The sequence below is a fragment of the Nicotiana tomentosiformis genome, chromosome 2, assembly GCF_000390325.3.
Source record: "Nicotiana tomentosiformis chromosome 2, ASM39032v3, whole genome shotgun sequence".
NCBI classification, from domain to species: domain Eukaryota; kingdom Viridiplantae; phylum Streptophyta; class Magnoliopsida; order Solanales; family Solanaceae; genus Nicotiana; species Nicotiana tomentosiformis.
Genome location: NC_090813.1, coordinates 42,877,585 through 42,898,150, shown reverse-complemented (window position 1 = coordinate 42,898,150; position 20,566 = coordinate 42,877,585). Strand labels below are relative to the sequence as shown.

Below are 20,566 nucleotides of genomic sequence, written 5' to 3'. Positions count from 1 at the left end.
ACTCAGCGTGGATGTCACGGTTGCGGATTTTGGAGTGCTTCGGAGTAAGTATAGTTGTTGATGAGATTCTGGACTATGTGGTTCGTGCCAAGATTTGTCTGTATGGAGCTCTACTTTTGTGGTTGTTGTGTATAAATAGGGGTAAGGGTTACCCCAAAGAAGAATCAAAGAGTATGTTAAGAAATGGGTCAGCTCAACAGTGTTGAGTCAGCATAACAAAAGATGAAATTTGCCTTGGGAGAGATAATTCTCCACCAGTGTTCGTGGTAAGCCTATGAAGAGGGCAGACCAGCCAATGCAACACCGCCCACTTGGCTCAGGCAGTCGTCCAGCCCAGTCCACACATCGGATTACTCGGGGTGCTCCAGTAAGTTCTTTTAATGCACCACCGACATGAGTTCCTATAATGGTTGTTCCAGTTATCTGGCACAAACTCAATATGAGCAGCCTAACCCGCAAAGGGGTTATTATGAATACGGTGATACTGGAACATCAGGAGAAAAATTTCCCAAACTTTGGAGAGACATATTTCATCAAAGTACTCAGGCTACATGCCCCATTGAAGTTACTACACCACCCACACGACTAGTTAGGGGTGGAGGACAGGCGGGTAGAAGGCGTCCTAGAGGTGGAGACCCAGCCATTGATATATTTTTATGGTATGGCAGAGGTCGCTATATCAGTTGGTGTCGTTACAGATACGACCTTGATATAATATAAAGGAATAATTTCCTTAACTTGATTCGGTTCTGAGTATCGAGACGAGTCCTCCTATTGTGCTCCACTTAAGAGTGAGTTTCATAATTCTGTAATCTACTTATGTGTTTACTCATGTTGGGAGATTCCATGGAGATAACTACGCCTATCATTCCATGTTGGTCACTAATAAAACCTGTGAGGCTAAATGTGGCTTTCTGTTACTCATTTCGGTAAATTTTGATGTAATTTACGGATAATTAATTACAAATTGTAAATTATATGCCCTACCGGTGTGGGGTTCATTATGTGTTGTGATTTTATTTAACGGAAATTATTTTGAAGGAGCAAATGAAAAGTTTTGATTAGCACGATGTGCATATTACGTGTGATTCAGAATTGAGGACGAGATCCTTGTGAGGAAAAATCTTGTGTTTAAGTTCTCCCATGTGAGATCCAATTTGTACTATAGTACTAATAGGAAGTCATGCCTGTTAGGCTTATTTGAAAATACTTATATGAAATCCTCTGTGCATACTTGTCAATTTTGTGCTATAATTATTGAGTTTTAACCTACGAGATAGGTTCCTGCCCAAGTGACGTTAAATGTGACTCATTAATTCGGGTAAATAATTTTGAGGTCTTCATGCCTCGTGTCTCGTTATCAGTATTGTGAAAGTTTGAAATGAAATTTTTGTTAACATGAAGTTAATTGATGATTCTGTAATTGATTATGAACAACTATTAAGACCAGATTGACCCAGAAGGGTGATCCGTTCAGATGGACCGAGGAATGTGAGGAGAGCTTCCAAAAGCTCAAGACAACTTTGACTACAGTCCTAATGTTGGTATTACTTACATGTTCAAGGTCTTATACTGTGTATTGTGACGCATCGCGTATTGGTCCCGGCGTTATGTTGATGCAAGACAGTAGGGTGATTGCCTACGCGTCCAGACAGTTAAAGGTACATGAGAAAAAAAAAATTCGGTCCACGACCTTGAGTTAGCAGCTATTGTTCATGCCTTGAAGATTTGGCAGCATTATTAGTACGGTGTCCATTGTGAGGTCTACACCGATCACCGAAGTCTATAACATCTATTTAAACAGAATGATCTTAAATTGCGGCAGCAGAGGTGGTTGGAGTTGCTTAAGGATTATGATATCACTATTCTCTATCATCCTGGGAAGGCCAATGTAGTGGCTGATGCCTTGAGTCGTAAGGCTGAGAGTTTGGGCAAAATAGCATATTTACTGGTAGTAGAGAGGCCTTTAGCCTTGGATGTTCAGGCCTTGGCCAACCAGTTTATTAGACTGGATGTTTCCGAGCCGAGCTGAGTTTTGGCATGTGTGGTTTCTTAGTCTTCTATTTATGACCGTATCAAGGAGTGTTAGTATGATGACCCCCCATCTGTTTGTCCTCAAGGACACAATTCAGCACGGCGATGCCAAGGAAGTCACTATTGGAGATGAAAATGTATTACGGATGCAAGGAAGGCTATGTGTGCCAAATGTAGATGGTTTGTGCCACTTGAGTTTTCAGGAGGCTCATAGTTCGCGGTACTCCATTCATCCAGGTGCTGCAAAGATGTATCAAGACTTGAGACAGCACTATTAGTGGAGGCGGATGAAGAAAGACATAGTAGAATATGTATCTCGGTGCCTAAATTGTCAGCAGGTGAAATATGAGCATCAACGACCGGGTGGATTGCTTCAGAAGTTGGAAATTCCAGAATGGAAATGGGAGCAGATCACTACGAATTTCGTTGTTGGGCTCCTACGGACTCAGAGGAAGTTCAATGCAGCTTGGGTGATTGTGGATAGATTGACCAAGTCAGCTCATTGCAATCCTATGATGACTGCTTACTCTTCCGAGCAGTTGGCTCGAATCTATATTCGCGAGATTTTCAGATTTCACGGCGTACCGGTATCTATCATCTCTGACTGGGGTACGCAGTTTACATCACGGTTCTGGGGGCAGTACAACGTGAGTTGGGTACTTGGTTAGTGTTGAGTACAACATTTCACCCTCAGACAGACGGGCAGTCCGAATGCACTATTCAGATACTGGGGGATATGCTTCGTGCGTGTGTGATAGATTTTGGGGGTGCTTGGGATCAGTTCTTACCACTTGCGGAGTTTGCTTACAACAACAGTTACCAGTCAAGCATCCAGATGGCTCCGTATGAGGCCTTGTATGGTAGGCGGTGCCGGTCTCCAGTGGGTTGGTTCGAACCAGGCGAGGCTAGACTTTTGGGTATAGACTTGGTTCAGGATGCCTCGGAAAAGGTTAAGTTGATTCAGGATCGACTTCGTACAGCCCAATCTAGACAGAAGAGTTATACGGATTGGAAGGCTCGTGATGTTGCATTCATGGTTGGTGAGCGGGTATTGCTCCAGGTTTCACCTACGAAGGGTGTGATGAGGTTCGGGAAGAAGGGCAAGTTGAGCCCTAGGTATATTGGGCCTTTTGAGATTCTTGAGAGAGTTGGAGAGGTGGCTTACAGACTTGCACTATCACCTAGTCTTTCTGCGGTTCATCTGGCATTCCATGTTTCTATGCTTCAAAAATATCACGGCGATCTGTCTCATTTGTTAGACTTCAGTTCGGTTCAGTTAGACAATGATCTATCTTATGTTGAGGAACCAGTGGCTATTTTAGATAGGCAGGTTCGAAAGCTAAGGTCAAAGAATATTGCTTCTGTAAAGGTTCAGTGGAGGGGTCATCCGGTTGAGGAGGCGACGTGGGAGGTCGAGAATGATTTACGCAGATTTTATCCACACTTATTCACCAGCTCAGGTACTTTTTCTAACTCCGTTCGAGGACGAACGTTTGTTTTAGAGGTGGAGAATGTGATGACCCAAAATGTCATCTTTAAATTTAATGATTAATTATGTGATCTAAGCACTATTTACCATTACTCGACTTGAGTGTGCAGTCCGTAAAAACGTTTTGGAAAAGTTTTCAGGTGAAAAATGGATTAAAATGTGAATTAGAGCTTTAAAACTCAACTGAGTTGACTTTGGTCAACATTTTGAGCAAACGGACTCGGATAAGTGTTTTGACAGTTCCGGTAGGTCCGTATCGTTATTTGGGACTTAGGCATATGTCCGGAATCAAATTCCGAGGTCCCTAGCCCGAGATATGGAATTTTAATGAAAAATTTAAAGTTTAAGCTCAAATAGTGACCGGATGTCGAATTATGTGCAAATGACCCCAGAATAGAATTTTGATGATTCCAACAGCTCCGTATGGTGATTTTGGACTTAGAAGCGTGATCAAAATTTTATTTGGAAGTCCGTAGTAGAATTAGGCTTGAAATGCCGAAAGTTGAATTTTTGAGAAGTTTGATCGAGGGGTTGACTTTTTGATATCGGGGTCGAAATCCGATTCTGAGAATTTTTATAAATCCATTACGTCATTTATGACTTGTGTGCAAAATTTTAGATCAATCGGAATTGATTTGATATGTTTCGGCGCAAAATATAGAAGTTGGAAGATTTGAAAATTCATAATTCGATTCGATGCGCGATTCGTAATTTCGGCGTTGTTTGCCATGGTTTGAAGCCTCAACTAAGTTCATATTATATTTTGGGATATGTTGGTATATTTGGTTAAGGTCCCGAGGGCCTCGGGTGAATTTCGGAAGGTTAACGGAATGGATTTCGGACAAAAAGGAATTGCTGGAATATTTCTGCTGCAGAAGCTATTTTTGGACAGCAACCGGTGCAATCGCAGAGCTGATTTTGGAAGCTTATATCTCGAAATCTATAAGGAATCTGAATATTATCAAAACATGAAAGTTGTAGCTCTTTGATTCTAGTTTCCATAATGATAAACCATTTATCATTCAGATATTTATACAAAATGTTATGATCGATTGACTGAAGCTGGTACTGCAGATTTTGGCTACAGCAGTGTGCATCGCCAGAAATTTCTGCTGCACAGGGCTGACTTTGGGAGCTTATATCTCGCAATCTATAAGGAGTTGGGCGATGAGAAAAACATGAAAGTTGTAGTACTTTGTATCTAGTTTGCAGAACTTTAAACCTTTTGGCAGTTGGAGTTGAGTACAAGAAGTTATGATTGATACATTACAGGTTGTCGAGGAAGAGTTTGATGTTTTCAACATAAGCATGTAATGATCCAAAAGTCCATTTTTAGTTCTAGAGATCAAAATTCAATTTTGAGACTTTCGACATTTTGATAATGAATTATAGGAGTGATCTGGAAAGTTTGGTCTAATTTCATCAAGTCGCGATTGAGTTTTAAGCGCGAAATATGAGTTAATTGTTTAACGAGCGAAATTGGTATCACATTGAGCAAATATGCTCCGAATTGAGTTTCGATTGAACGAATGGGTTCGTAGTTTTATTTGTGACTCATAGGAACAAAAATCGTCGAATTCTGAGTTCGTATGATGGAGTTAGAGCATTTTTAGTCAAATAAAACTGCTGGTGTAAATAGTCCTTGTGTGTACCTTTAGCGACCAGATGTGACACTTTTAGCAACGGGATTGGATTTTTAGCGACCGGAATAGTGTTTTTGGGGCAGAAACTTAAGGACCAAAAATGGTCATTTCCTTCATTTCGTTTTGGAGTTTTGGAGCACGGTTCTTGGGCGATTTTGAGGATTTCTTCAAGACTTCAACTTGGGTAAGTGTCCTATATCCAAATGTGATTATATTTCATAAATCCATGGTCATATTCATCATTTATTTCGGATTTAAATGGAAGAAATCAAGATTTTTGCAAAATCTTCCAAAAACAAAAATTTAAGATTTGGAGGTCGAGTTGTTATCGGATTTTGGTAAAATTGGTATGGGTGGACTCGTAATTGAATGAGTTGTCGGATTTTATAAGTTTTGCCGGATTCCAAGATATGGGCCCCACGGGCAAATTTTGAGCTAATTTTGGATTTTAATGAAAATATCATATTTTCTTATGAAATTGATTACTATAATTTTTGTTGACTGTATCGAATTAATTATGACTAGATACGAGTCGATTGGAGTCGAAAATTCGAGGAAAAAGCATAATACTTGGTTAAATTGGAGCAAGTCGATGTAAGTGACTTGTCTAACCTTGTGTGGGGGAAATTTCCCCTAGAATTGATATTAATGTGATTATTGAAATGTGTTAAAAGTCGTGTACACGAGGTGACGAGTGTGTACACGGTCTAATTGCAAAAGATTATATTTTTAAATTGTGTAGATCACTGTTGCGCATTTATTAAATTATTTTATCTTGTTATATTCTTCATCATTGATCTGAGATATATACTTCAAATTTGTTTGATCTTTTCTTACTAATTGTTTTACCTGTTTAGTTGAAACTTGGTTTCTTTTATTCTGTGCATTATTTGAAGGTTGATTTTCTTTAAATTAAATATTATTAATATGAAGTATTTGACATTTTTAAACTTGATATTGAAGCAACGTAGTAAAGATTTTAAAATATTATTTTCCTAAATTATTTACTCCTGAATATTTTTATACTCATTGTGAGGGAGCCGTGAGCTCTTTATTGTGGAAGAATATTATTGATGATTTATTTTGGCATGAGCCGTGAGCTCTTTATTGTGGAAGAATATTATTGATGAATTATTTTGGCAAGTTAAATTATTCGAGCACTTGAGGTGCAAATTGTGATACAAATTGTGATATATTGTGATATTGATACGCATGCGGTGATATAAGGTCTGGGTGTTGAAACGCATGCGGTGAGATAAGGGTGTCTTGATATGCGTGGCTAGTAGGGGAACTACTAGAAGTCATGCGGTGTGATAAGGGTGGCTAAAATGCGGGATGCTATTTCGGAAAAAAATATTTTCTTTAAATAAATTATGAAAGCTCCCGCGGTGATATAAGAAAATGAGATACTGTGAATTTATTTATGATTTGGGACTACGAGGCAGTACCTCGGGAGTGCCCTTGTTGATATTGATTTATGGCCGTAGTTGCCTTTGATTATTGTTGTGATTTTCTTAAAGTTGAAAAGAATTCTGTTTTGTTTCAACGAGGTATTTATTTGCCATTATTTGATGTAATTAAATGTGACATACTACTTGATTCATTTTCATTATCATTTTATCTTATAATATTGTTTAAACATTTTACCATGCCATTATTTATTCTCCAGTAGGGCCTCACCTGATCTCGTCACTACTCTACCGAGGTTAGGCTTGGCACTTACTGGGTACCGCTGTGGTGTACTCATACTACGCTTCTGCACATCTTTTTGTGCAAATCCAGGTACATCTTATCAGAGCACGCATAAGTAAACTAGCTATACGAGGAGACTTCGAGGTATATCTGCCAGCGTCCGCAGACTCCGGAGTCCCCTTCTATCTTACTATGTTGTCTTCCTTATTTGCTTTAGACTCTGATGTATAGAGACATAAAGAATAAATTCTTACAAGCTTGTGACTTATTTCTATCGGGTTTTGGGAGTTAAAATTGTTTGAATTGTGGTTTATTTATTTAAGATATTTATTATTATTCCGCATTGATAGGCTTACCTAGTCTTAGAGACTAGGTGCCATCACGACATCCTACAGAGGGAATTTGGGGTCGTGACAGGTCTTCACATTCTTCACCCCTAAAACAAACATTTGTCCTCGAACGGACATAGAAAGATATCTAGACTGGTGAAAAGGTGTGGATATCTAGTCCGCATGTTCGATTCGGACTCCCACGTGGTTGCCTCGATCGACTGACCTCTCCACTGCACTCGAATTGAAGGATAACTCTTAGACCTTAACTGCCGGACCTGTCGGACTAGAATAGCCACCGGCTCCTCCTCATAAGTCAAATCCTTGTCCAGTTGGACTGAGCTAAAATCTAACATATGGGACGGATCATTGTGATACTTTCGGAGCATGGTCACATGGAATGCTGGATGGACTGCTAATAAACTAGGTGGCAATACGAGTCTGTAGGCCACCTTGCCCACTCTCTTAAGAATCTCAAAGGGTCCGATATACCTAGGGCTCAACTTGCCCTTCTTTCCGAACCTCATCATACCCTTCAAGGGTGAAACTCAGAGCAATACCTTCTCTCCAACCATGTATGCAACATCACAAACTCTATGGTCGGCATAAATCTTCTTCCTAGACTGAGCGGTGCGAAGTCGATCCTGAATAATCTTGATCTTATCCAAGGCATTCTGAACCAAATCAATACCCAACAATTGAGCCTCTCCTGGCTCGAACCATCTAACTGGCGAGCGGCACCGCCTCCCGTATAGTGCCTCATAGGGAGCCATCTGAATGCTTGACCGGTAGCAATTATTGTAGGCAAACTCCAAAAGCGGCAATAACTGATCCCAAGAACCACTGAAATCCATAATGCAAGCGTGAAGCATATCCTACAATATCTGAATAGTGAGCTCGGACTGTCCATTCGTCTAGGGTGAAATGTTGTACTTAACTCAACCCGCGTGCCTAACTCACATTGTACGGCCATCCAGAAGTGCGATGTGAATTGCGTACCTCAATCAAAAATGATAGATATAGACACACCGTGAAAACAGGCGATCTCACAGATGTAGATCTCAGCAAATCGCTCTGAAGAATAGGTAACTGCCACTGGAATGAAATATGCCGACTTGGTCAACCTATCCACAATGACCCATATCGTGTCGAACTTCTTCTGAGTCCGTGGGAGCCCAACAATAAAATCCATAGTGATACGCTCCCACTTTCACTCAGGAATCTCTAGCCTCTAAAGCAAACCACTAGGCATCTGATGCTCGTACTTTACTTGCTGACAATTTAGACACCGAGCTACATTTGCAATTATATCCATCTTCATCCTTTTCCACCAATAATGTTGTCGCAAGTCCTGATACATCTTGGCGTGTTACTCGAATGAATAGAATACCGCGAACTGTTTGCCTCCTCAAGAATCAACTCGCAAAGCCCATCCACATTGGGCACAAAAATACGACCCTGCATCCGCAAAACCCCATCTTCTCCAACAGAACCTGCTTGGCACCACCATGCCGTACTGTGTCCTTAAGGACAAGCAAATGGGGGTCATCATACTGACGCTCTCTTATGCGCTCATACAAAGAAGACCAAGAGACTGTGCAAGCTAGAACACGACTGGGCTCCAAAACATCTAACCTCATGAAGTGATTGGTAAAAGCCTGAACATCTAATGCTAACGGCTTCTCCCCAACTGGAATATACGCAAGGCTACCCATACTGACAACCTTTCTACTCAAGGTATCGGCCACCACATTGGCCTTTTCGGGATGATATAAAATGGTGATATCATAGTATTTCAATAGATTCAACCACCTTCTCTGCCTTAAGTTGAGATCCTTCTGCTTGAACAAATACTGTAGACTCCGATGATACGTGAATACCTCACACGATATGCCATAAAGATAGTGCCTCAAAATCTTTAGCGCATGAACAATGGATGGAAACTCTAAGTCATGAACATGGTAATTCTTTCTCATAAACTTTCAAATGCCGCAACGCGTATGCAATCACCCTGCCATCCTACATCAATACTGCACTCTGCTCAATACGAGATGCATCACAATACACAATGTAGGATCCTGAACCTGTGGGCAATACCAACACCGGCGTTGTAGTTAAAGCAATCTTGAGCTTCTGGAAGCTCAACTCACACTCATCGGTGATAGATGAAAACCCCTCCACGAATCGGCGATAATAACCCGCCAAACCCAGGAAACTCTGGATCTCTGTAGCTAAAGTAGGTATAGGACAGTTCTGGACTACCTCAATCTTCTTAAGATCCACATTTATGCCCTCTGCTGATACAATATGCCCCAAAAAGGCGACTGAGTCTAACTAAAACTCACACTTTGAAAACTTGGCATATAACTCGCTATCTCTCAAAGTCTCAAGTACAATCCAAAGATGCTACTCATGCTCCTCTCCACTGCGGGAGTAAATCAAGATATCATCAATGAATATGATCACAAAAGAATCCAAATAATGCTTGAACACCCAGTTCATCAATTCTATAAATGTTGTCGGGGCATTTGTCAACCTAAATGACATCACTAGGAACTCATAATGCACATACTGAGTCCGAAAAGCCCTCTTAAGGACATCGGATGCCCTAATCTTTAACTGATGGTAGCCATCCTCAAATCAATCTTCGAAAACACCTTGGCACCCTGAAGCTGATCGAATAAGTCATCAATCCTTAGCAACAGATACTTGTTCTTGATAGTGACTTTGTTCAACTGCCGATTGTCTATATACATCCTCATCGACCTATCTTTCTTCTTCACGAACAACACGGGCGCACCCCAGGGCGAGACACTAGGTCTAATGAATCCCTTATCAAGCAAATCTTGTAACTGCTCCTTCAACTCCTTCAACTCCGGCGGGGCCATACGGTATGATGTAATAGAAATGGGCTGAGTACCCGGCGGCAGATCTGCGGGAAACACCTCTAGAAACTCACGCACAACTGGTACTGAATTCATGGAAGGAACCTCCGCGTTCGATTCATGAACATATGCCAAATATGCTAGACATCCTTCTTGACTGTACGTCGAGCCTTCATACAAGAAATAACCCTGCTGGTAGAATGGCTAGGAGTCCCTCTCAACTATAATCGAGGAATCCCCGGCATGGCTAAGGCCACTACCTTGGAGTGACAATCCAATATAGCATGATAAGGTGAAAACTAATCAATACCTAAGATAACATCAAAATCTACCATATCAAGAAGTAGAAGTTCTATGCTACTCTCATGACTCCCAATAGTAATCACATACCAGCGATAGATGCGATCTACAATAATATAATCTCCCACAGGCGTGGACACATACACAGGAGCACTCAAAGAATCACGAGGCACAACCAGATATGAAGCAAAATAGGATGACACGTAGGAATAGATAGAGCCCAAATCAAATAGAACTGAAGCATCTCTATGACAAACTGGAACAAACAGTGTCAGATGACTCGACCTCAGGCCTAACTGGGAAAGCATAACATCTGGGCTGGGCCACACCACTATAAACTGCGTATTTAGGACGACCTCTAGCTGGTTGAACTCCACCTCTAACGGCCTGACCTCCACCTCTGACGGCCTGACCTCCTCCTATGGCTTCCTGACCATTGCCTCTAGCTGGCTGAGCAGTCGGTAGAGCAACCGATGTCGGGACCATGGAACGAGAGCTCTGCTATGGCATGCCGCCCAACAATATCGGATAAAACCTCCTGATGTGACCAGTACCTCCACACTCAAAACACCCATCCTACTACTGTGGCTACTGAAGATAACCCAAACGGGCCGGATAACCACGGTGATAGCTCTGAATCGGAGGTGCACTAATAGGAGCTGATGGTGCACTATAGGCTGGCTGCCCAGAATGAGGCACATAAGGACCACGACTCCCTAAAGCACTGTGAGATGCCTAAAGCACTGGCTGAAATATCCTAGGAGGATGGCCCCTACCAAAATCACCCTTGCCTCCAGATGAGGCCCTACTGAAACTACCGGAATGACGAGGCCTCTTATCAGACATCGGCCCTTCTCCTGAGAACGAACCATCTCGATCCGTCTGGAAATATCTATGGCCCTCTAAAAAGTAATATTATCTCCGGTCTCATGGAGAGCTAGGTCCACAAATCGAGTCTAGTACTGGGTAACAGTCATATTACCCTTCTGAAGACGCTCAAACTACATGAGGTAAGCCTCTCTTAGAGTGACAGGGGTGAACTTCTCTAGAAATAGCTATGAGAACTGATCCCAGGTAAGTGCAGGCGACCCAGTTGGTCTAGTCAACATATAAGTCATCTGAAATACTGTTGCGACCAAACACACTCACGCAAGTATACGCGGTCGTCAAGTAATAAAGTGACTCAAAGTCGGATGTCGAACCCACGAGGACTTATGATTAACTATTAACTAAATTAGCCTATCTTAATTATCTAAACAAGAATTAAATCTAAAAATATTTTATTCTAACTAATTAAATAAGAATAATATAAATAATAAACTTTGAACAGAGAAAGAGCAGACTTTTATGATATCAATGTAATGAAAACGATCTAGGGTTATGGGCTATCTATCAATCCTATTGTATTCTTCAATTGAATTGACCGACTAATTTATCTAGCTTATTGGTTGACAGGGTTAATGCTCATAAGAATCTGTCGAGTTCTTACTCGCCTATTCAAGCTAACCTAACGCCTATATGTCTATGGAGTTAGAATCAACAAGAACGCATTTATAATTCCTGTAAATCAACCAAGCAAGGCAATTAGGTATATGTCTATCCTAACCACGAATCCGTTCCCCGATGCCCGAGTTCAAGAACTTGCCCTACTCAATCCTATATGCAATATAGAATTCCCACTTTCGAGTTCAATTCTAGATTCGTAGATAATATTCAATTGATGATCAAGCAATTAAATAATTAAGCGCAAGATTGAATAAATAAACTAATATGATAAATCAAGAAGTCAAAATCAATATCCGAATAACAATAGTCATGAAAGAACCACAACCCTAGAACGTGAAGTTTAGCTCCACATAGACATGGTAGCCAAACAACAAATCATATAAAGAAACATAAAAATTACTAAGTTTGGTGGGAGAAAGATGAAACTTGATGAATTCCGGCCTTCACAGCTTTTTCCTGGCTTTTTTCCTCTTCCCAATATGTTAGATAACCTCAAAGAGGCATTTTTAGCTTATATATTGCGTACAAAAGTCGTGGGCCAAAGCTCTCCTATTCCTAGTCCAAATCGGCTTCAGGGATTGATGCTAAGGTGGATGCGACGCATCCACCTTGTCCTCCATTTCAATTTTTTGCCTGCGAAGGTGGATGCGACGCATCCACCTTGTCCTCTATTTCTCAGCTTGCATGCGATGGTGGACGCGACGCATCCAGCTTCACTTCTACTTCCCAGTTTCGCATGCGATGGCAGACGCGATGGCCCAACTTCACTGCTAAGGTTGCATGCATGATGATGTTTTCCTAGGTTGGATGCGACGCATCCAACCCTTCTTCCTCTAGCTAAACCACCTTTTCTTCATATTTTGCACTCCGAACACCTTAAATCGTCACACATAACTTAATTAGTCATCAAACCAATAATTACACCATGTTGGGTGTTTTAAAGATTAAATAACATCAAAAAGTGGTTAAAGCATGGGCAAAGTAACATCAACACATATCGAAATATGCCAAACATCAAATACTCCAAAATTGACCCCATTAGTCTTAACTATACCCATGTTCTGCAGCACCTCGTGGATGCGATCTAGATAATCATGTGGGTCCTCATAAGGTGCACTACTGAAATGAACAGGAAAGAGCTTGGTAAACTTGTCCAACCTCAATAAAGCCTCAGTAGTCGTAGCGGGCCTATCAATGGCCTATGCCGCAACAACCGGCTGAACCACCCCAACTGGAGGGGCTGCTAAAGTCTGGTACTGGGGAGCTGCCTACTCTGGAGTGTGAATAGCGGGATTCTGTGCTCGTCCCCCAGCTCGAGAGACTACTGGTGCCACCAGGAATGTACCGGTCTGGGCCACACTCTCCATAAAGTCCACCAAACGGACTAGGGTGTCCTGAAGCACAAGAGTAGCTATGAACCCCTCCGGGACCTGAGCTTGTCCGACGGGTATGGTCTAAGCTGAAACCTCCTCCTCGTGATCAATTTGAGGCTCCACTGCGGCTGCTTCTACTCAAGCTCTAGGCTGAGCTTTTCCTCTTTCTCGCCCTCTGGCTTGTCCTCGACCTCTGTCCCTAGTAGTAGCTGCCATAGGGGGCTCCAGCTCCTGTCCGACAGTAGATGCAGTACGTGTTCTTGCCATCTGCGAAAGAACAAGAATAGAATGTTTCAATCATCAATGATAGAATAAAATCACACGATAGAGAAATAAAGAAGTGAAATTTTTCCTAAACTCCATAGCCTCTGGAAGATAAGTACAGACGTCTCCATACCAATCCTCCAGACTCTACTAAGCTTGCTCATGACTCGTGAGACCTAGGCAACCTAGTGCTCTGATACCAACTTGTCAGGACCTGGAATTCCTACCCTTGGGACCGTGATGGCACCCAATATTTTGCTAGCTAGGCAATCCAATGTTGGAATAATATTTTTAGAAATTTTTAACAATTCAAATTAAATAATAACTAAGAAACTAAATAAACTATAATAGAGTTAGAAAAATCATAACAAACGCGATATCTAGATACAATCCTAGAACTGGTGTCACAAATAAGTGCACGAGCGACTCGAAAAATTCAAATAATGGTCTGAATGAAAGTATAACTGTCTGTAATAAAATAAACAGTAAGAATAAGGTAGAAGGGACTTCAGGGCTGCGAACGCCGAGTCCAATCCGCACTCAATAGTGAGTGGAAACGGTCGTTGGAAGAATAGTACCCAAAAAGAGTCGAGGTCGATTTCTACAGGGAGTTACAATGGGTGTTAGGAGTATACACTTGACGAAAGCAAATGGAAAAACTAAATTATGCTTCCAAACAACAGGTTTTGATTTCTATGTCTAATTTTACTTTAGCAATTATAAGCTAATAAAAGAAACTATAAGCGAATTAGTGTTTTTGGTGTTTTTCTAAATAATTAAAAAGCCTAGGGATGTGACCATAACCTAGGTGTTCTCCTAATAGGTTAAATATGTTAATACTTATTTTGTTTATTGGGGTGTATTATATCTCTCAACTCTACGTTACTCACTCAATACCTCTCGGTCAAAAAGTGATTTTGCCTAATTTAACTTTCTCAAGTCCAAATGGGTATCAAACAAAATAGTTGATATGAGCTCATGTCGGATTCTCACTATCTCTAGTTTGAACCCTTTAATTAGGCTAATCAAACTATCAATTAGCCCGACTCCTTATTAGCCAAGTTATCCTATACTAGGTCCCTCTTTCTCAAGTAGAGACTAAGTCAAAAAGGCATGAATCAATGTTTGCAACTATTAATTCTAAAATTGAATCATAAACTAAGCTAAACAATCAACACTCAATCATAAACAAGCATTAAATTAAGTACCCATAAGGTTTATACACTAGGGTTGGGTCACAAAATCCCTAATATTAAAATGATAAAATATGATGTTTAAGGCCTAAAAATCACAAAATCCCTAAAATGGCAAAATGTAATGCTTACAGCAGTTCAAACTTCGAAACTTTACCTAAAAATATGAAACTCGTCTATTTATAATGGCCCAAAATTCGCTGACAAAAATGCCCCTCGAGAGGTTCTGCGGCCGCACAATTCCATGTGCGGTCCGCAAATATCTTCAGTTGGCAAGATCTTGGATTTTGCAGCCGCACAATTCTGGATTGCGGCTGTGAAGTATCTTCTGCGCTGCACAATTCTTGCGCGGTCCGCACTTCAGCAAGGCTTCAGAACCTGGTCTTTTGCACACTCTCTGAACTTTGAATCATTTGTCAGTGCAGACCTTGTTCTATGGCCGCACAATTCATGTGCAGTCCGCACATTGCCCAAATTCCTGCTGGGCTCTTTCACTTGATCTACGGCCGCAGATGGAATTTTGCAGTCCACACTTTCTTCTGCGCCCGCAGAAATCCTTCTCCGAACCGCACATCTTTAGTTCTGCGCCCCTTTCTTCCCTTGTGATTCGGAACACTCCTTTTTGAGTCGTATTTCATCACGAGACCCCAAACTTCAAACATTCCTGCAATTTGCACACTTTCATTAGTTTGGGGAATATAAAGCAATACTTTCGGACTAAAATAAAAGCAAAAAGGGGCTAATAAGTAGTCAAAATCCTCACTTATCAGGCGTGCAACCTGATCCCACCATATTAATATCAATCCTCCTTTATTCCATCTGTTGTGGCGTGTAACCCGATCCATAAACAAAACCAATAAATGTAATCAATTCAACAACTCAATTCACAAGAATCTCTACGATTAAAGAGAATGAAAACAAGCCATAAAGGAAACTCATATCAAATCAAGGAATGCTACAATTAATATAGGGCAACATGATAATTCAAATATATGACAATTAAAGTGTACAAGTAAGACAATTAAGGCAAGCAACAATTAATTATGGAATCATAGAAGAAACGAACATTTTAATACGAGAGAAATAAGTGACAAGTAGCAAGTAAAGGCATCTAAAGCAATTAAAGCATGTAACAGTTAAGACATGGAATAAAATAATTAATGAAATACGGGCAAGCATGGAAACAGTTATTTTGACGGCGCATATACACTCGTCACCTCGCATATACGACACTACACATGTAATTCATATAGCATATAGCTCAAGGGTTCCTATTCCCTCAAATCAAGGTTAGACCCAACACTTACCTCGCTCCGCAAGTAAATCAAAGCTCAACCAGGGCCTTTCCTCAAAAATATGCCTCCAAACCAATCGGATCTAACCGTAAATCACTCAATAACATCAGACAATGCTAGGGAAATCAATTACAATACATAAAGTTAAGGTCTTTATACTTTTCCCAAAAAGTCAACAAAAGTCAACCATGGGCTCGCTTAGTCAAAACTCGAGATTCGGGCCAAAACTCAATTTTTTATTCACTCCCGAGCCCGATTATGTGATTAGTGTTGAAATCCGACCTCAATTCAAGGTCTAAATCTCAATTTTTACAAAAACTCTCAATTCTTCCCAAATCCCTATTTTTTTACCATGAAAGTGCATAGATTAAGGTTAGAAATCAATGGGTGTTGATGGAAATGGAATAAAATGAGTTAAAGTACACTAACCTATGAAATAGTGATAAACATTTTCTTCAAAATCGCCACTAGGCCGAGCTCTAATGAGAAGATGGTGAAAAATGAGTGAAATCCCGTCTTTAGGATATTTAATTAACAAGGAGTCAGGCCTTATTCACATTCGCGAGGCACATCAGCCAGAATGGCCTACGCGTTCGCGAAGTTCCTCATGCGTTCGTGAAGGCTTCTCCCCCAGGCCTTCGCATTCGCGAGCCAGGGCTCGCGTTCTGATGGTAGGCTATAATTGCATATTTTGGGCTTTAATTGCACTCTAATTCCCTATACTTTACTAGTGTTTGTGCTTTAAATGGTATGATTTTGCACTGAGTATGCGTTTTATGCTTTGTAGGAGTGATTCGGAGTCACGATGAGGTTTTGGAGTTAATTCGAGCTATTCTGGAGCTTTAAAGTCTGAGTAAAAGCCCATGGATTAGGTGGGGATCGTAATCGAGGATCAACGAACAAGAATACACTTAACGAAGAGAAATGAAGAATGGAGCAGGAAGACACCCAGGTGCGCGACCGCGCACTGGCCGTGCAAGTGGAGCAGAACACTGTCCAAAGTGCGCAGCCACATGCAAGGTCACTTGCCCAGGTGCGCGACCACGCAAGTCTGGTCATAAAAAATTCCCAAGCCTATTTTTGTAATTTTGGAGGCGACTCCTCTTGACCTATATGAAGCCCAGCTCATCTAAAAAGAGGGTATCTTGGATTTTTAGAACAACATTTTGGAGAGAAGAAGGAAGGAAGCAACGAAAACGCAAAATACTTTATCCAATTCATTCAATACGAAAGTTTGTTTGAATTTGGGAATTGTAATGTCTTCTTGTTCTTCTAATACTCTTGCGATGAATACTTTCTCCATTATGGAGTAATCTTTCTTAGGGTTATTGACGGATGTTGTGATTTGACTATCGTTTTTGGTTTTACTCTATGTTAACTGCTTGAATTCATTGAATGAGTTATTAATTGAATTGCAAGGCTTATTGTGGTTTTTCTTTAATTGAAAGAGAAGTGTTACTGCTATTCGCATTGTGCCATATTGTTTGGGTTGATTTTATGCCTCTTCTAGGTAATCGAAAGAGTTTAGAGAGTTATCAATTAACCTAACTTAGAAGAATAATCGAGAGGTGTTCTTCGAAAGATCATTCTTTCACTATTTTCGTGCATATTCATAGGACATGTTATTAGGTTGATCAAAGGAATCTCATTCATTCGGAAGAAGAATTTGAATCCCTAAAGTATCTTAATCATCTGATGAAATCGAAGAAGTCAATAGAAGTTAAGAATGAACTTAACCTAAAATTACCCGGAACAATAGTTGATCACATATCTTGTCACAACCCTTACTTCTCACCTTTATATTCAATCGTTGCTACTAGTCATTAAAGTGTCATTAGTTTCTTACAATTGATAATCTTAGTTTTATTTGTAGTCAATAATAACATCAATCAAAGGTTTATTATGCTGGATAGTGTTAAGCTAAAGATTTATTAGAATATTATTTAAACCAATCCATGTGGAGACGATTTAATACTATACTATCTTTGACTAGCGAGCCTAAGTTTTATACACCGGTTTTACGCTCGTCAAATTTTGGCGTCGTTGCCGGGGATTGGCAATTAATAGTATTTAAATTAATTTTCAGTGCTAATTCAGGAACAACTTTATTTTATTTTCCGTTTTTATGCTCTTCTCATCTGTGTGTAGGCAACAGGTTAAGTTCAACGGTATATGACTCGATCCTCTTCAAAGGACATGGTGCCATATGACCCAGAGTTAGACAAGCACCTAAGGCAATTGAGAAAAGAGAAAGGATCGAGCAGATTGTTGTTGGGTCATCCTTCAACTCAAAATACAATGGTAAACAAGGAAAAGGTAGTGGACCTAGCTGCGAGAGAGGCGACTCGGCAACGACAAGCACGGTTAGCAGCTGAAGCAGCCAGATATGCGGATGTAACGGTCGACAGGGAGCGAAGGTTCAATCTCAATCGAAACGTGATAGAAGATGAATTTGAAAATGCAGCTCCTAGACTTGGGAGGCCGTTATGAGATTATGCCAGACTGGTATACAACCAACAACAGTCTAGTGTGAGACCCCCACCCATTGATGCCAATAAGTTTGAACTCAAATAGGGATTCATCCAGACCATTCATAATAATTGCATATTCAGAGGGAGGCCCAATGAAGATCCCAACAACCATGTGATGGACTGCAACGAAATTATGAACAGATTCCATTACAATGGAGCATCACATAATGCCATCTACCTCAGGGCATTCACGTTCTCTCTTAAGGATGATGTAAAGCAGTGGTTGAGAAGTCTGCCCACAGGGTCAATCCGTAAGTGGGAGGAGATGACTACCAAGTTCTTAGAAAAATATTTCTCTGCCGCTAAGACTGGACGAATGAGGAAATAGATTCATAATTTCAGCTAAGGTGATGGGGAGACAGTGTTCGAGGCATGGGAATGATTCAAGGAGCTATTGCGGAGATGCCCTCATAACGGAATGGAGCAATGGATGCAACTCCGGGACTTCTGAGACGGTTTAAACCCGTCATCAAGGAGATTACTGAATAGTGTGGTTGCAAGCCCTCTGATGAAGAAGACTACTGAAGAGATTGTCACTCTGCTGAATGAACTATCTAAAGATGCAGAACAATGGTCCACTGATCAAGGGGACCGAAAAAGATCAGCAGGGGTGCACCAAGTAGAATCCTCGGTAGCAATGCAGGCCCAAATTGCAGCTATGGCTAAGGACATCAAGCAACTGATGCTAGCTCAGGTGCAAAATCAACCACAGGTGGGAGGTGATATCTGTAGATTGGGACACCCGACATATGAGTGTCAAACTACAGCTGAGGAAGTCAATGTTGTAGGGAACTTCAACAGAGGCAACTACCAAGGAGGTGGTAATTTCAATTCTATGGGACAGAGACATCCAGGGTTCTCATGGAGTTCTTCAACTGGTAGTTTGAACTCATGGCAACAGCAAAATCCAGAGCACCAGTACAAGCACCTCCTGGGTTCCAAACTCAACAGAGGCAACCATACCAACCTCCACTGCGTAACAACTCAAGTTTAGAAGATCTAATGAAGGCATTTATAAATAACTCCGATAAGAAACTGGAGACTCAAGGGACTGCTATAAGGGAGCAAGGTACAGCCATCCAGAATCTGGAAAGACAAATGAGGCACCTTGCACCATTATTGTCAGAAAGGGCACCAGGGACTTTGCCGGCAGACACTGAAAAGAATCCAAAAGAGACAATCAAAGATGTGTCTCCCAGGAGTGGGAAAACATTAGCAGAGCCAAAGTCAAAACCAAGAGACGAGAAGGAGATCAACTCAACCAAGATAGCTGAAGAACAAAAAATCGGTGAATTTTTGCCCAAGGAGAATGTTAGCAACAAGGATGTTGATAAGCAGAAAGTGAACAACGCAGTTGAGGAAAGCAAGCACATGCCATTATTGCCTTTTCCTCAAGAGATGAAGCGGGAGAAATTAGACAAATACTTTGGGGAATTCTTGGAGATGCTGAAACAGTTGTATGTGAACATCCCGTTCACGGAGGTGCTCGCACAGATGCCAGCCTATGCCAAATTCTTGAAGGAAATCCTCTCAAGCAAAAGGAAGCTTGAGGAAACGAAAGTGGTCAAACTCAATGCCCGATGCAGTGCCATTTTACAAAACAAAATTTCCAAGAAGTGAGGGGATCCTGGCAGTTTCACTATACCTTACTCGTTGGGTAGCAAAAATTTTGACAAAGCCTTGTGTGATTCAGGGGATCAGCCCTGCAATATGCATGCACAAGATCTTGTTAGAAGAAGGGAGTACGGAAATTGAATAAAAATCTTGAGGAAGTGGTTCAAAAAGAGATACTCAAATTGCTGGATGCATGCATAATATTTTCCATCTCTAACAGTCAATGGATCAGCCCTGTACAGGTTGTGTAGAAAAAAGGGGCATGACTGTGGTAAAAAAAAAAAGGACAACGAGTTAATTCCTACTAGAACAGTTACTGGGTGGAGAATGTCCATTGATTACCGGATATTACATGATGCAACAAGGAAGGATCACTTCCCTCTTCCTTTCATTGATCAGATGTTGGAGAAGGTGGTGG

The 20,566-nt window shown here is 41.0% G+C and overlaps 1 protein-coding gene across 1 annotated transcript; it reads left to right on the top strand.

Annotated features, from left to right (window-relative positions):
* The first annotated feature begins 19,042 nt into the window (after nucleotides 1-19,042).
* On the top strand, nucleotides 19,043-20,154 carry LOC104120176 (uncharacterized). The gene is made up of 2 exons (XM_070193194.1): nucleotides 19,043-19,352; nucleotides 19,436-20,154. The coding sequence occupies exons 1-2, from the start codon at nucleotides 19,043-19,045 to the stop codon at nucleotides 20,152-20,154; spliced, it is 1,029 nt and encodes a 342-aa protein (XP_070049295.1).
* Nucleotides 20,155-20,566: the final 412 nt, after the last annotated feature.

Bases quoted from the DNA above. Each gene is read 5' to 3' on its own strand.
- LOC104120176 (XM_070193194.1), top strand. From the start codon at position 19,043: ATGAAGAAGACTACTGAAGAGATTGTCACTCTGCTGAATGAACTATCT. The intron at 19,353-19,435 runs GTGGTAATTTCA...TCATGGCAACAG, and splicing joins CAGAGGCAACTACCAAGGAG to CAAAATCCAGAGCACCAGTA.